The sequence below is a fragment of the Diprion similis genome, chromosome 4 (assembly GCF_021155765.1).
Source record: "Diprion similis isolate iyDipSimi1 chromosome 4, iyDipSimi1.1, whole genome shotgun sequence".
Classification (NCBI taxonomy): domain Eukaryota; kingdom Metazoa; phylum Arthropoda; class Insecta; order Hymenoptera; family Diprionidae; genus Diprion; species Diprion similis.
In genome coordinates, this window is record NC_060108.1 from 14,523,934 (window position 1) to 14,540,620 (window position 16,687).

Genomic DNA, 16,687 nt, shown 5'->3' on the forward strand with positions numbered 1-16,687 from the left:
CATCCGAAGCCAATATTATACCGCATATCCGCGAACCCCCTCGAGGGTGAACCGAGGGTGAAACAGCAAACAGATCAGTCTCCGGGCGCCCGTTGTCATCCGTCGTTGCAAGAGTACCAGGAGTACACCGTGAACAATTGTACGTCTGAGCAGCTGACAAATAATTCGCGGCTCATCCGCGCCCCTCTTCTCTGATTGATATATGCCACGATTTTGCGGTCTTTTTACTATGTCGATGGTTGGATTCTGCAGTTTTATGCCGAGTGGGTATACTTGTGTATAGAGGAAATCGAGATATTATATTGCATGTAATGATATTTTCTCTTTGTATGAAATATAAGGTTGTTCACTGGTTATTAATAGGGATGGAAAAATCGCGCGAGAAGTTGAAAGTCGACTTTTTGATCGGTTTTGAATGTTTCAACTTTCGAAATCTACACGAAGTGAAAGGAATTCTTGAACCAACAAAATAGATTTTGTTTGTGTCAATTCACTTTAATCTAGTATTCCTTGTTTGTTCCAAATACGATGACTTCAATTTAACGATTTTGATTCAGTTAGTTTATATTGAAATGATTCTGTCAAGCGAATTCCTTGATTCGACAAAAGCCTTTCTTGTCGTGATCGAGTGAAGCTTTCGATGTGTTTCCGAAATTAAGTCAACTAAATATCATGTCATTTGAAGTTTACGTCTAATCGTTCCTCCAAGTCTCATGTTCATTAACAGAAAGAATGTCGTATTTCAAATAAAATAAGCACTTGAATCTAGTCAACAAAAAATTTACATCGATTGAATGCCGTACTTTGTTGATCTAACATTCTTTGAAACAAGTAGAGAATATATTTGTCGTAAACATCGGTATAATAGTACTACGAACGGCCACCAGGTGGTGAACTTTCTCACTGCGGAAGTAGCTTCAGAGATAGTTATAAATCCGGGTAGTCAGCCGGGAATTTCGATGTGGATAACGTTGTATATCACAAACGGAGAAAACATGATACCACATCTCGAATCATCGAAATTAATATTGACTACCAGTAATCAAAAACTGGTGACTCATCAACAATAAATTTTCGGGTCTTACCCATTTAATATCGGGTAAATTCTACGGAATTTTAAGTCAACTTTATTATAAATGATTTAATTCGAAGAAAATATTTAGTGCGCTTGAATAACTTTAATGTTCAGTCAATGCAAAAGATTTTTGTAACAACAAATTTCATTACCTGTTTCAACTATTGAACGCTCGATTCAATTAAACACGAGTTACAAGATACTACAATTTCAGATTTTTAAAACAAAAGGATTGAGGTACACGTTCAATCAAATTTTTAGTCATTTCAATCACACATTTTCTTGATAAAAAATTCACATTGTCGCAAGAATCTCACGCCGTGTTATCTCGAATAAATTAATAGTCAGCATGATCATTCAAAGGCCTGATTCAATTCTATACTTAGTTGTCACAAGTATTTTGTCCTACAAAAGTACTTTGATGGATTAAACATAAGTAAATGCGTTTGCCGTATTCAACTGCAGCATTTAACTGAATGAAACAAATATCGCTTGACTCAAATAATCTTTCCCTCCGTTGATTAATCGTCTATAAAAGTCGACTCTTTGATTTATATTAATTCTTTGAAAAATTTCAATAATTACCAATGAAAGATATTTTGCTAGGCGATATAAATCAAAAATCTTGTTAAAAATGACCAAGTGACGATTATTAACTATCGACTAACCGTATAACCGGTACAACGGAATAATATTTTGAAAGACAACGCTTTAATTCGCACTTTCGGTTGGGCTCTAAGAGAACGAATTTAACTTCTCAATCCCTTGCCACTGTACCATCAGATATTAAATTTAGTTCAAAAAGTCTCAAAGTCATCACTCAAAAGTTTCGAGTAATCGATTAATTTCAAAGAAAACTCGATCTTCGACTAAAGTGAGAGTCGACTTTGTCATCTCTAGTTATCGAGACATTCCCTTACTCCAATTGCGAGGCGAAAATTACTATAAACGGTAAAATAAAAAATAAAAACCAAATCATGTTATGTATAATAGGAAATTAGCTTTACCATATAAATATCCAAATTTCGTTTATAAAATATAAATAATACTATCAACGTCCCTGAAATGAAGTTGCAATCGATATAATACGTATGCCCTGATTCGTGCATGATTATTTTCATTAATATTAACATTAATCGTCTTTATCCGAAAGACTTCGCAATTCATTCAAGAATCGCGGCGATGTAGGTATTCGAGCATGAAACAGGAGTCATCGAGTAATGTGACAGTCTGTTACAGATCCACGTGTCACACACGTATTCCCATCGCATCCACAGGTTCTACACAACGGCAGCTCGGCTTTATCCTGATTCTTGGATAGAATTAGGCTGGCTGGCTGGCGGCTGGCTGGTTGGTATCGATGCGGCTGGCACACGGCTGCTGGCTGCTGGCTGCTGGCTGCTGGCTCAGCGTTCTCGCAGTTTCCTCCGTCCTCTTTACTTCCCCAGCCGCCCTCCGAGGTGAAAGCTGTCTGCAGCGTCCACGAGGCCCAGCGCGAATTCATCAGTACAGTATCTACCTGCACCCTCACGGAGGAGAAGGTGATGGCATCCTTTATAATCGTCGACCTTGACCTATGCGGAAGTCTTTGTAACCATAATGCAAATTGAAGATATCGCGGAGCGAAACCTGGCAGCTAATTCCTGCCGTCTGTTTGGAAATTTTTTTTTGCCTCTTTGAAAATTATTTATGACTGGCTTTAAAGAAGGAATGATAAATAGGGGAGGGGGAGGTTATGCGTGATTCATTAATAACAAATAATTATACATTTCGTTTGCTCGGAATTAATATCCTGGTGGATCGGTATAGAACAAGTATAACAACGGACGACGGGTTCACGCGGACGTGTGTAGGTGTAGATCGTCGCGGCTCGAGCAGCGTCTGCAAATTCCTTATACCGCGTCCCCTGCGCACCTTCCCCGGGCCTTTCCGGATCTACGAGACTCTCGACCTCGAGACACAACCGACGTTGAGTCGTATCCACGTCCGGGCGGATAGACCTTAAAGCGCCCTGACGTATCCCTCACGCGACGTCATGTTCAACCAGAAGAAGCTTGGTTAATCGTAGAACGGTAACAGGGGGTGAAAAAACACCCCGCGCGTATTTAAATTTCCCGCCGCAAGAGAACAGCTCACGTTTTCGACTCTAGACATACTAATTTTTTATCATTTTTTTTTCAAACTCGCGCAAAACGTTTTTTGGCCCACTTGAATCTTTATTAAAAAAAAAAACGAAGAAAATGAGACCGTATAGGATCCTTAACGGTACGACGCATCCGAGAGGTGGAATTTACAAGATTGGGACGTTTTTTCAGCCCCGTTACCGGAATAGGTAAAAAAAAAAAAAGAATAACGTTATCGTTCTAGGGTTAAATATTTAACGGCTCGTTCACGGGAAGGACGCAGGTCAAATACCGCCTTCTGAATTTTATGCGAGCACAACCGCGTATGAGTGTTTTTTTATTTTTTACAGTTCGTGTAAAACTGCGTTTTCAATACCTCAAAATTTGCGATGATATTGATTCCTGTGCAATTTATAGAGTATAATATAACAGTGTAAATTCGTACCTGGATGAAACATTGATATCAATGCAAATTTTAAAATCGTAACAAAATGTAAGCCGAGTTATTTTTCCATCAATTTTTATTAAGTAGATAACTCTCTTACTTTCCCCTGAGCTGCGAATGTTTAAGAATCCTGTATAGTAGCGCACGGAATGAAATGTGTATAAAAAAAGATTGATGCCGTGTATAGTTATTATATCGTACGTATATATCCGCAGCAAATTGCGCGGGGTGAAAAAAACGTGGAAGTCCGGGAAACATACCATCTATAGGTATATATATGTATACTATAATGTATACCTATAACTATACACATGTATACGCCAAATATGTATACGCGAGTCGCGGGACAACTTTTCATATCTAGAATTGAGATCTACACATGGTCTGTATATAGTAACACCCGGGATTTATATCTTTATTTTCTCGTCGAGCCTGCTGGTGCGCGATTTCACGCGGCGAACAAATTTTAAATTACATATTCTCTCTCTCTCTCTCTCTCTCTCTCTCTCTTGGGCGCGAAACTAGGGATTTTTTACCCCCCCCCCCCCCCCCCCCCCCTGCCCTGCATACGATACCGTTTTTCCATAGTTCCAAATTTCGCTTTATATAATCTCGACCTCTTTGCCTTGTAGAATGTTTCCGTCTACCAGGATTACATCCTTATATCTTGCACCACGTTCTAAAGTTTAACTCCTTCGAAAGGCGTGCAGCGTTGCTGCTCAACAGAGGTCAATGACACGCGACGATGGTATAAAGTAAAAAGAAAATTTCTGCACAGTTGAAATTGGGAGGAATCTACTTTCGTTTTTACAGCTGCAGTTACAATACTATGTTTTATGAGTATATGTGTACTGTGACAAGGATAGGAACATGTATCAGTTCATACGACTGTGCATATTTAAAAAAAATGGTCTCGAGACGTGTGGCGCGGATCAATTATTCATTACTTATAAATAATCCAAGTTTAATTCTCCGAGATTGGTACGGATAATTATCGCGCGGTGGCAGCCGCGTTTGTGGAAGTTTTCGCGCCCGCGGAGCGTATAAGAAGCGGTCTATATTCCGATCCCCCTGTAAATTGAAATCCGTGAAGAGAGCGAAGAGTAAAAAGGAGAGGAAAGAAAGGAAAGAAAAAGAGAAGAAAAAAAAAAAAAAAAAAACAAAACAAGGAAGAGAAAGTGAAAAAAGAAGTGAATCCGGGGAACGACGAGGGGGTTGGCCCGGGTGAGGGGAACGTTGAAGGGCGCGACGGGGTGAAAAATTATAATAACGACTTTAAATATTAATGCGTTTTTCACTCGCGGTATGCACGGGCTCTGGAACCAATGGCGGACCAGCCGACTCTCCGCCAATCCTCGGACTCCTCGACGAAGGATTGGCCCGGGACGGCGACGCCCCCGCGCTACGTCACCGACGTCGTCGTCGTCCCTGCGCACCCCCGGATTCGGCGAGCGTCGCGGCGCCGTTCCCGCTCCCGCACACCCGCAGCTGCGGCCCGTCGCACGTCCTCAGTCGGCGATAATACCGCGGGTCGCCCTGAGCTCGTTGCCGAGAAGTTCGCAGCGCCGTTCGTACCCCAGATAACGCCGATTAGGTACACCGCATCGACGTATGTGGTACATCGGAATTACCGATCTGCATTTCGCGATTACACCGCGAACCGCGACGCGCTAATTAAGTATATAACAATTATTGCAGCTGATTTGCAGTGCGGTATAGGCTTCGGATGCTGGAGTCGCGCGAGAGCTGTATAATAATTAAGTGCGGAACATCGCGCTCGACGATTTATTACAAATTCTCGATATATACGATTGAAGCGAGTTCTTCGGTGTGCCGCAGTGCTCTTGTGTTTCGTATAAGATTGTGCGGTGCATTGGCGTTTTTGGTTTCTTACGTGGAGTACATGCATCGTCGTATACTTGTCGCTAAACTGTGCTAAACACTGCAGTGCGGGATAATACTATTATCACACGTACATGTGGACATCCTCTGCACGCCTGCCGGAAGGAGTTGATCCTAATTCCTGGACTTTTGCTAAGGCGGAATTATATCATCGTCGAAACCCCCGCCGTCGGGGGAAAAACGGCCCCTTACACGCCGAAGTACGCGACTCAGGTCGCTCTTGAACACCGACCGTGGCCTTCCGCATGCGGTCGAATCGCCAATAGCACCGCGGCGGTAACAGCGGCCGCTAATCCTGCACGGAGGTGGAGAGCCGGAGCAGGTGCCTCGTTCCCAAGCCACGGTGGAGCCCGAGGCCGACGGTGTCAAAATGGAAGCGGAGGACCACCTCGCCAGGGAATATGTCCAGGAGTTTGTTCTCGACCACTTGGACCCCGCCGATGTCAAACGCGAGGTGAGCCACACTACGATTTTCCGCATCCGACGCTTGGTGAATCCAATAAGTCCGCAACCAAATTGATTTTTAGAGATAGTAATGTCGTGAAAACGAGATGACAGTGGAATTCTGGTTTACGAATATGTCATTTTGTACTTTAATTTTCACTAAAGATTTTTAATCTATGTCCGGTTTGTCGAGATGTGCATGACAGAACAATCTCTTATAAAGTTGAAGAAATCGACAATCTTGATTATGGCTAAAAACGATTTCAGTAGAGTTTTCAAAAAGATACTTATCATCCAAAATGAGCAGTGGTGCAGTAATTTTCAGTCGATGATCCGTAATCTATACTTTAATGTTGTTATTTCCTGACTTTTGTAACTGATCTAGTTACATAAGTCTTGCTAAAACTGAAAGTCAGTTTCGCCAAAGCCATGAATTAATTTTTGCATCGCGATATTCTTCACGTGTTATTATTCATTGTTGATTATTACAGCTGTAAAAAGAAAGAATTAAAACCTGAAAAAACGAGTGAAATTTATTCTAGATTATATAATCTTTTTCTTTCGCAACTGGTGTCCCGCAATTTCAAAAAGTTTATTCATAATTCCAATGCAGGCGGGATCGCGAACACCCAGAAAATTTTTCCTCAAAAACTCACTTCCGCTTTCATTAATATATTAACAAACTAAACTACACGTATAAAAATATTATAAATCATCGGTGCAGTTTGATCATTGCTCGTTAAATATTCATTCATCGGATCTATAATCTCCACCACGTTTTCTATAACTTGCGAAACGCGACTCGCGCGGATGTTGCAGGTGCGTTTGGGTTCGCCGACGGTGACGGTGAGCGGGAGCGTTCTCCAGCTCCAGGGTCAAGTGGGTCAGGGTATCGCGTTGGCCCCGCTCACCCCGCCGGCCCACGAGCTAGAGCAGCCTCATCCGCTCTACGGCCAGCCCCACATCCAGGTGCAACACGGAGTCCTGGTCAAGGCGCCGCCGGGCGTCGCACCCCAGCTGACGACGCTCTCGCACCCTGGAACACCGCCGGATACGCCGCCGGTTTCGGCGTCACCCCCGCCGATCCATCTTCATCGTGTCGGCGAGCGGGACCTCCGGGACCTTCGGGACATCCGGGACCCGAGGGACCCGCGGGACCGTCCGACCCTCGGGATCGGCCTTGGACTCCACCTGCAACAGGGTCCAGGAGGGCCGTTAGGCCAGGAGGATATGCAGGTTGTAGGCGGGGGTGGGATGGGATGGCCCTCGCACTCGCTGAGACAGGAGCCCTTGGATTTGAGGCCCCACTGCCCTCAGGATCAGACCCCGGAGCCTCCGCCCGAATCCTGGCCGTCACATCACCACTTCCAGGAGCTTCAGCATATCCCGCGTCACGCAAGACACCCCGGTGAGTTTGTTGAATATTGTCAAACTTACCACGGGGAGTTCCATTTTGTTTTCATAATAATCGTTCGAGTAGTTGTTTTTGTTGTTGTACTGATTCTTGGCGGTATTTATACACCGTATGTTATACCCCGTCGTGCTGATCAAGGTGACGTGCCGAATTCCATTCGGGTGATATTTGCGTGTAGAATTAGCTTACGCGTTTCTTGTATGTAGTTTTTGTGTTGAAAGTTCCGATTTTCTTTTACTTTTGCTATTTGCAGCTTGGGAAATACCAGTATTTTAGTTATTGAAGCTCTGTTGTATGTCCTGTTTTTTTCACCCGTGCGTAATACAGTACAGTTTGTATTTACTTGCTGCAACTGTACATCTTTTATACTTAGACCTTATACTTCTGATGATTCTGTAGATATCAGGTATTTTCATATTATTATACATACATAATGAATATTCTAAACTTTCTAAACTAAAATATTTTGAGAATAAAACATTTTATTTATGAAATATTCGATATTCAATATTTTCTAATCAAAGCGGCGTTGCGAGAACGGCTTTTTCATCTTTATTTTGCAATTAATCTTTCTATGAGTATCTCTTGATTTGTGATTAGTACTATTGTACGTACAAGATCAACGTATAGACCGTTTATTTTGAATAGATACATTATAGTAACATCATATGTAGTCGAATATTTTTGAAAAATTAATCACGTGGATCTGTACCTATAATGTAAGGTTCTATGAATTTTACGTGAAATCACACTGCTTGAAAGATGCTAGTTGTTTAATTTATATGAATTCGACTATGAATAGTTGAACCATTGGTACTCCGTAGAACCAACTATTGTTGCCCATTAATAATCTGATAATCAGTCGAAGCTAATTCATTTCACTGAAACCTATATTCTGATCACTGTTGTTTTCTATCATTACAACATTACGGAATTACAACAAATTGCAGCGTTTCTTGACGAATCGTATGGCAATATCAAGGACATTACATACGAGAGCTGTTTATAAAACGCATTATTCTATTTCGTCGTTGCGTTTGTCGGCCGTACGTTCTCATAATTAAGCTGCACTGTATCGAGGCTTGCATTCACGTATGAACCAAGAAGGCTTATTTTTTTACAGACGACGAGGAGTGTGCAGGTGGTTGTCTGGTTGCAGGCGGCTACATCACGGTCTCCGGTCATATCGAGTACTACGGCGGTGTCGGGGGCGGTGGAGGCGGTGGTCCAGGAATGGGACTCGGCGGAAGTGGCGGCGTGATGCAGGGTATGGACGACAGCATGCAGGGGATGCCGATGCAGCCCGGTCGGCCGATGAGCGTGTGCTCCGTCAGCTCCTGCGGAGGGCCGAGTCCTCACCGAGGTCCCGGGGGTCTCTATTCGACCTGTGGAAGCGGGACGGCCGACGAGCTGATGAACGACGAGCTCCTGATGTCCCTCTCCGTCCGGGAACTGAACAAGCGCCTCCACGGCTGCCCCAGGGAGGAGGTGAGTCAGGTCTCTTCTTGCTACACGTATTGGTGAGGCGCGGGAGCGCGCCCGAGGCGACCATCTCCCGAAAAGATCATCCCCGGGATACGGGAACGGCCGTTTCTCGATTCATTCGGACCTGGTCTACACGGCGAGTTATTTACGCCGGTGCCAGTCAAAATTTCGAATCTTAGAATTGTTCGGACTGACCGTTGCAGCGAACGTCACTAATTCGAATGGTTAAATGCCCGTGTTTGGTGAATAATTCTGGAGTGTTAAAAAAGTGACGAAGATTCGAATTGAAGACATTTCATGGAACTTACAGACGAGTATTCGAAGTACGTTATTTACAGTTTGAATTCGGATTGGTGGTTGGTAATTCTCAACTTTCGGAGCTTCGTCGATTCGAAATAACGTATTTCGAAGACTTCTACCAACTGAGCTTTCATGCCTTCTATTTTCGCATCTACGAAACTCCCGAATTTAACATTTCGGCATCGCCTGCTTACGATTCGGGAATTCGAGCATTCGAACAGACGACATTTGATATAACGGTCAGTCCGAACTTTGAGAATTGGGAATTTGGACCCGCACCCCGCCGGATGCTTGGGCATCGAGTGACTAGGCGCGTCGTTTTGCGATTTGCTTTTTGATTGCACGAGGTGCGTCGCCTCGGGCGCGCGCTTTGCTCGCCCCCAGCTCTGCAGGCCGCGAGTCGGGCGTTTGACTTACGTAAGGCTCCCCGGGGTTCTTGTGTCTGTGCGAAGGTGGTGCGGCTCAAGCAGAAGCGTCGGACCCTGAAGAACCGCGGTTACGCGCAAAACTGCAGGAGTAAACGGCTCCAGCAGCGACACGATCTTGAGACTACGAATAGAAATCTACAGAACGAAATGCAGCGGCTTAAAATCGAACTGTCGCGCGTTCAGCAGGAACGCGACGTGTACAAACAACGGTGTGAGATTCTCAGGGCCAGGCAGCATCATCATCACCATCACCACCATCAGCAGCAACAGCAACAGCAACAGCAACAGCAACAACAACAGCAACAGCAGCAACAACAGCAGCAGCAGCAGCCTCAACCCCCCTCGCAGTCCCAACAACAGCCCCCCCCTCAGCAACCCCCGCAACCCCAACCCCCTCCGCCCAATCAACCGACTCCAGGAGCGAGTCCCGAGGTATACCTGTGACATCGACAACGTCGCGGCGGAACCTGCTGGACTTAGAAGTCCGTACTGTCGGGGATTAAGACGCAGGTCTGTTCCGCCCTGAGACGCGGTTTTTTTTTGGTCCGAAAAACGTGCATGTTATATTAGCGATTGCTTTGGATTGAAAAATTGTGTACAACTGCGAGTTGAAGAGAGTTGCACATTCCTATACAAATAGGATATAGATGATCGAGCCGAGGTCGATATACACGTGCATATAGGTATGTTTTTGTATTATACCTATACTATATACACGGGCGAAGTGCAAGTGGGTGGACGAGTGAGTGGCGGCCATTTTGCGTCACCTGTTCGTTCGCCGCCATCGCGGAAAACACCCACGCAGGTAGACGTGCATTGTAACTATTATACTGCATAGGAGAAGCGAGAGGACTATGGAACCGTGCTTTTTCATTTCAGAATCCAATGCGGTCGGCGATTTCGATTTCGTGTTTTCTCTTACTTGGTTTCGCGCAAGCTCCGTTTTGGAAGTCAATCACCCCTAAATTTCTTTTACAGACACTTCTTGGTTTCAGCTGAAATATCTGGTTACACAAAAACGAATGAATAGTTGCAATTAACAATAATTTCGTAGTTGGACCCTAATTTTTTACATATTCCGATCCATGCAGATGTTGTTTGAATTTATTATATATTTATATCACAATTTCACTGTGATCGCTTCCATATTTGTCTCGTTTAGTGTATGTTGTACACACGATTGATGCCCAATGCTCATAGATGATTGGAAATGGTTGGATGGAAAGTTTTAGAGGGTACGGAATTTTTATCAAAACCTTTTTTTTTCTTCTAATTCAGGGTAGTATATATATATATAATAGCTTTTGAAGTGTAACAGAATTGAGTTAACTATATAAAGCTTAAGCATTTGAATGGTGGAAGTGAGGAAAAAAATTGAACTCAATAATGTTATATATACGAGTGAAAGCAAAGAGTATACACGAATAAATGTTCCATCATATCTGCGTCAACCTGTGTGTGGTATAACTTGTAGGTAGGTACATACATACATACGTAAGGGAGGGGTCTAAAGAATTTTCCTTTCGGACTGTACAAATATTAAACATTTTATTCATTACTATCATGATACATATACATGGTATGTACCTATATATCCAAACTTATATAGGTATATTGTTACGTGTACAAAAGTTGGTCGTCCTCTAATCTCTTTTATGTATAAAAGTTTTTTCCATACGCGTATATATATATAACAATATACTTGGTTTGTTAGGTATAGTTTGTTAGTCCATTAGCCTGTTGGTTTTTTTAGTTTATTATATAAGTTGGTTGGTTGGTTGGTTGGTTGGTTGGTTGGTTAGTTGGATTAATTCGTTATCCATACTATGGGTTTATACCTATATGACGAATGTACGTATAGGTATATACCCGTACGTGTTATCATATATACAGTAAAATAAAATATAGGTGCGACGTGTGATAGGCTGTGCGTTATTCAGACTAATCTGAATCTGATCATCTTTATAATTCCGCGACATCTCGTCGAATCAGGCTTTCACATCACGTGCTATAAAACAATGAATTTCTATTAATGATACTCTTGATAAATTCACTACCACGTGACGAAATAAACATTAAACATGCAGATTACGTTGTTAGTTAATTAATTCTTCGCAGGAAAAGTTAGTAAACGTATAACTGTAAAAAAATGACACAGTTATAATCAGGGCTCAGGGTTCATTGGCTAAAAATTAAGATGATCGAAAAGTGTGAATTGAATAATATTTTTATTGTAATTGGTGCAAATTTTCATATTATACATACCTGATAAATTTACGAAAAATTATTATCATTGCAGCTGCAGATTGATATTGTAATAATGTATAATTCATTATTTATATAATTTGACTCGCACAATATAGATCCGCCGAACGAGGTCTAATTTGCGTTCATTTTGCGATTTGTAATTTATATGTATAATGTATATAGGTATATACCACACCGGTAAAAGTGCAGCTCGGGTATATATTTCCTCGTGTCTGGTTGTCTCGATTCGCTTTGAGCCGCGGACTCTGAGGTCGTATTGAATTTTCTCTAAGGTATCACTAGATTAAGGGAGGGTAGGTTAAGGGTAGGTGCGTACGAGTGATTAGGCAGCACTGCAGGTAAGAGGGACGCGGTAGATCGAACGAGATTTGAATACCATGTTGTAGAAAACAAAATTGAAATGTCGTATAGCACAAATTTTAACTTTACAAAATATATATAGGTATGTATATATAAATATATAATATACACGCATATACACGTATAAGTGTATAAGTGTGTAAGTGTGCGTGTGTGCATAAATATCAAATATTAATTGCACACACTAGGGATCAGTGGCAAAAAATCACCAACGACATATAACATGTATATATATATATTTATATATACCTATACGTATATCGAATTCTCTCGTCTGTTATTTAATTTTAGATCAGAGGCTTTAATTAAATTCATATTATACCATACGATATATTTTCATGTATATATCTATATACACATCGTACCTATACTTAGGTATAACATATGCATAGATCATCGATAATTGTGTATTATAATATTCTAGGTATATATATATATATATATATATATATATATATATATATATATATAATATATTTTTGTTCCGATCAATCTCTGTACCTATACTATATACACATCCACTTATTATACGGCCGCGGTGATTATAGATATATAAAAATAGATCTTTCCATTGATGTCATCTTATAGCGCATGCAGGTTTCGTACGGTTTCCCACGGTTTCCTATACTTGCACACCTGAGGCACATCGTCGACGTATTTAACGTCTCTCCGATCTCGTTCACACAGACGCATAATACCACTTCACGGTTTCCCATACGGTTTCCCTTACATCGTATGTGCATGTATATACATACATACACACCATACACGTGAACACCTACATTTTCGATTTGTTTCTTTCCTCGTAAATTGGGTTTGATTTGCGGTTTTTTATAATTGTCCGCTTCAATGTCGATCTCGCAAAAACATGAAACTTGTGTCTATATAATGTACCTTATTACCCTAGATCTAACTGACACACGTAAACCCTCATACCTTACAGCGAATGAAAAATTGTTATACGCGTGACGCAATTATACGTATCGGTTTTTTTTTTGTGTAATTTTTTCATCCTACACAGTAAAATTATCCTGCGGATAATCATCATTGTCATTATTATTATTATTATTATTATTATTATTATAACGCCGGCAGTGCAACGTGTACATAAAAATTATTATATAACTGATAAACATATAAAATAAACGTCGCTTGCAGCGACACTTTCGCATAATATCAATTCCTTTTTCTACATTTATTATTCGATTATAATTTCTAATTTTATTATATCCAGCTTACGTTTGTATTATTATTGGACTTAGCATCCTTTTTATATAGTCTTCTCATATCTGGAAAAGCGGTAAACACAGTTCGGTTTCCTGTTGACAACCTAGGCAGTGAACAGCTGATTCGCAACGTATAACGACAGGTACGTAAATCGATTTGCTATGAAATTTTTCCGAATGAAACAAAATTGTCCCCGATCTTAACGTACGCGTGTTAGGTTTTGTAAAAATGATCGTAGATGGTGTTTTAACCGTCACGAATCCAGATAGAACGTTATACACATAATATACATGTGATTTACTTAATTAACACTTCCTGGGTGCATGAGGCTGGGCGTCGAAAGGTGTCGAGATAGTGAGACGTCGACGGGACGTCACGATCCTAATGAGAGTTTAACTGACTCGTTCTCCAGGGGTGGTTCTGACGTCGACAGAGGGTTCCTCCGGAACAGCTTGCGACAGTTTGACTGATCGCCCCGACCTTTCGCTGCAGTACACGTCGAGGAGTGACGTTAGGGGAGCATTTTGGCAGGATGATCATATATCCAACAGGTATACCGAATTATTTCCGTGATGCACCCTATAGGACCCCTAATTATAGGCAAATCAGGGTATGAGTTCATTTTGAGCATCTCCGCTGTTCTTTTGTTATCACGCGGCTGAAACTCTGAGCTGCTCAGAGTGGACTTGCACCCCGATTTGCCTACAGTTAGGGGTCTCTATGAGGCGAATCACGGAAATAACCGGGAATAATCGTCACGCACTCGCACCGCGGCCGTTAATTACTCTTGTTATCGTCCTTTTGTGTTTTTGTATTTCTTTTTTTTTTTCATTAAAAACTTTTCCATGGATTTTTTCCGCGTTATGCAGACTACATCGATTCGCCTTCGGCGTATAAAAGTCGGTGGGGCCGAGGGGCGGGCTTGAGGACGATCGGGGCCCCGACCCGGCTCTCTGGGTCTAGTTTCGAGGCGCGGTGAGCCGTATTGTCGAGTCACGGTGCAGCCGTGTACTATCTCTTCTCATCACCCTCGTCGAGGCCTCGAGAATCGAGCACCGTTCACCCAGTCCACTCTACGCCTACGCGCGCCACCCCATCCGGCACGAAATTGTTACCCGTTCCTTCACCGCCTCCTGCAGTTAGGTCCGTCAAATTCGAGGATAGACGTCTCGATGTGATTTTAATTTTATTTTCGGTGTATTCAATTCAACCTTACATTCATGCGGGTTTCATAATACACGCTCGTGGTGTTTCGTTTGAGAACTTTTATAACGAATATGTTTATATAGGTACGATATACCGATATGATTGTAAATTAGTGGATTTTTGACGTCAATATTCCCGTTCATCGTTGCGGTTCCGATCCGAATACAATCACAACAACAACAAGAATAATGAAAATTGAACTGGCCTCCCTGCCCGCATGACGTCATGATCATTGTTTAATACGGTAGAATTAAAATTGTTTTTATCGCGTCACCCGACTCCTTTATTATATGATTATAACCAGCGCAAATGCTTGATTGTAAACGAATAGCCACATCACATACACAATGTACAGTCTAATTGTATACAATGTGCGTATAATATCAGTTTCCGACTACACGTTATTCGCACACCTTATATTATTATGTGTGACGGACCTTCTCGCAGCAGTTTGCAACTCTGTTCATAACTTAACGGATCTGTCCATCTCTATATTAAATTAACAAGTGTATAATTTATTCTTTCTTCGCCTATATCCACACCTAAGTTTCTTCATTTTACGCTCGTGATCTTCGAAAGCGCCGACGGTCGCCTGTCGTCGCACTGACGCACTGCATCCAGCTGGCTCTATCTTTACCTGTACATCTAAATCCGCGCGTAGCCGACTCTGTCTTCGGGTCGTCCGTCCGAAGGATCGATGCTCCCTAATCAGATCAGCGGTTGTTATACCCGGAACCCCGACGCGTCCTTATCAGGGTGCAGCTTCGTCGCTTCGTGGCGTAACGCACGCCTGAACTGGAAGCGATCGAACACTCGTCTCTGAGTATTCCGTTTCAAGGTCATTCCGATACTGCATGCCCGTAAGCGCAATGTAGTGTAAACAGTATAGTTATGTACGTGTAATAGTGTACTTGCATGGACCGCACACGAGGGAACATTGATTGCACGAACTGACCGTATAGTACATTATATACCACATGCTTAATTATCGCGTTAAACTTACAACGATTTTGTTCCTTTATTCGGTTTATTTGTTACCAGGGATAGCGATATTGACCGGGAAACAATAATAGGATTGTACCGGAGACCGATAGTGTAGTTGGCACGTGTGATTCTTTATGTGGATGTTTAATAATGACAATTTATGATAAGGCTATGCACGTCATGCATAGCTTTTCGTAGCGTCAATTATAATGCATCTAATTCTTGGTGTATAATCGAAACTGCTGCAGTGTAATTATGCGGTTTTAATTATACATACAAATCATAATTATTACCATGTTATGTAGGAGAATGAATAGCGAGTAGAGAAAAACTTGGTTGTTGTTTCACTTGGGAGGTATAAAGTTGGAACGTTATTCCAGTTTTATCCCAAAACCGGAAGCTGCAGGCATAAACACTGTTTGAGAGTGGACATTCCCGAATTATACGTCACGCATAATCGTCTGTAAACATTACATGTATGTATGTATGTATATGAAATAACTTTGAAGTCACGCGATCTGCGGTTGATAAACAGTCATGCAATCGCGATCTTACCAAACGTAGACGTCGCGTAACGGACTCAGCTGACTCGGGTTTTTCATTCATTGGTATATCTCCCGAAGTTGGGTTGAAGAAGTTGAGTCATTAAGACGTTGGTGTATATAATATAAAACTCTGAATAAATAAGAGAAAGCTCATCAATTTCAAGTGCGGTGAACTCGACGCTTTGTATCCCTGGATGTTGAGACGAAGTTCTTGATAATGATAAGATCCTTGAATTTGTTGAAGTTGTGCGCCACGTCGATGATAATGATTGTACCTGTGCAGCGACGTTCACGTCAGGTAAGATGAAAAGATCTTTCCAGGATCCACATCCACAAGATTGATTTTTCTTCGTGTATGGCGTATACCTACATAGATATATATTTCATCGGACCTATTGGAGAATCGAAATATCGAACGGCGAACAGAGGGGTGAAATCACGGGTTGACTTGACCGAGCAATCGGTGAAATGTCATTTGGTA

At 42.0% G+C, this 16,687-nt stretch overlaps 1 protein-coding gene across 5 annotated transcripts; it reads left to right on the plus strand.

Moving 5' to 3' along the window:
• The first annotated feature begins 5,766 nt into the window (after window positions 1–5,766).
• On the plus strand, window positions 5,767–10,982 carry LOC124405625 (ataxin-2 homolog). 5 transcript variants are annotated; one of them, XM_046880662.1, is made up of 4 exons: window positions 5,767–5,999; window positions 6,800–7,397; window positions 8,527–8,900; window positions 9,641–10,982. In XM_046880662.1, exons 1-4 carry the CDS (start codon window positions 5,916–5,918, stop codon window positions 10,058–10,060), a joined length of 1,476 nt encoding a protein of 491 aa, XP_046736618.1. In that variant the 5' UTR covers window positions 5,767–5,915; the 3' UTR covers window positions 10,061–10,982. The 5 variants fall into 5 exon arrangements, with proteins under 5 accessions (XP_046736618.1, XP_046736619.1, XP_046736622.1 ...); XM_046880663.1 differs by having other exon boundaries at window positions 8,527–8,891; XM_046880666.1 differs by having other exon boundaries at window positions 8,563–8,900.
• Window positions 10,983–16,687: the final 5,705 nt, after the last annotated feature.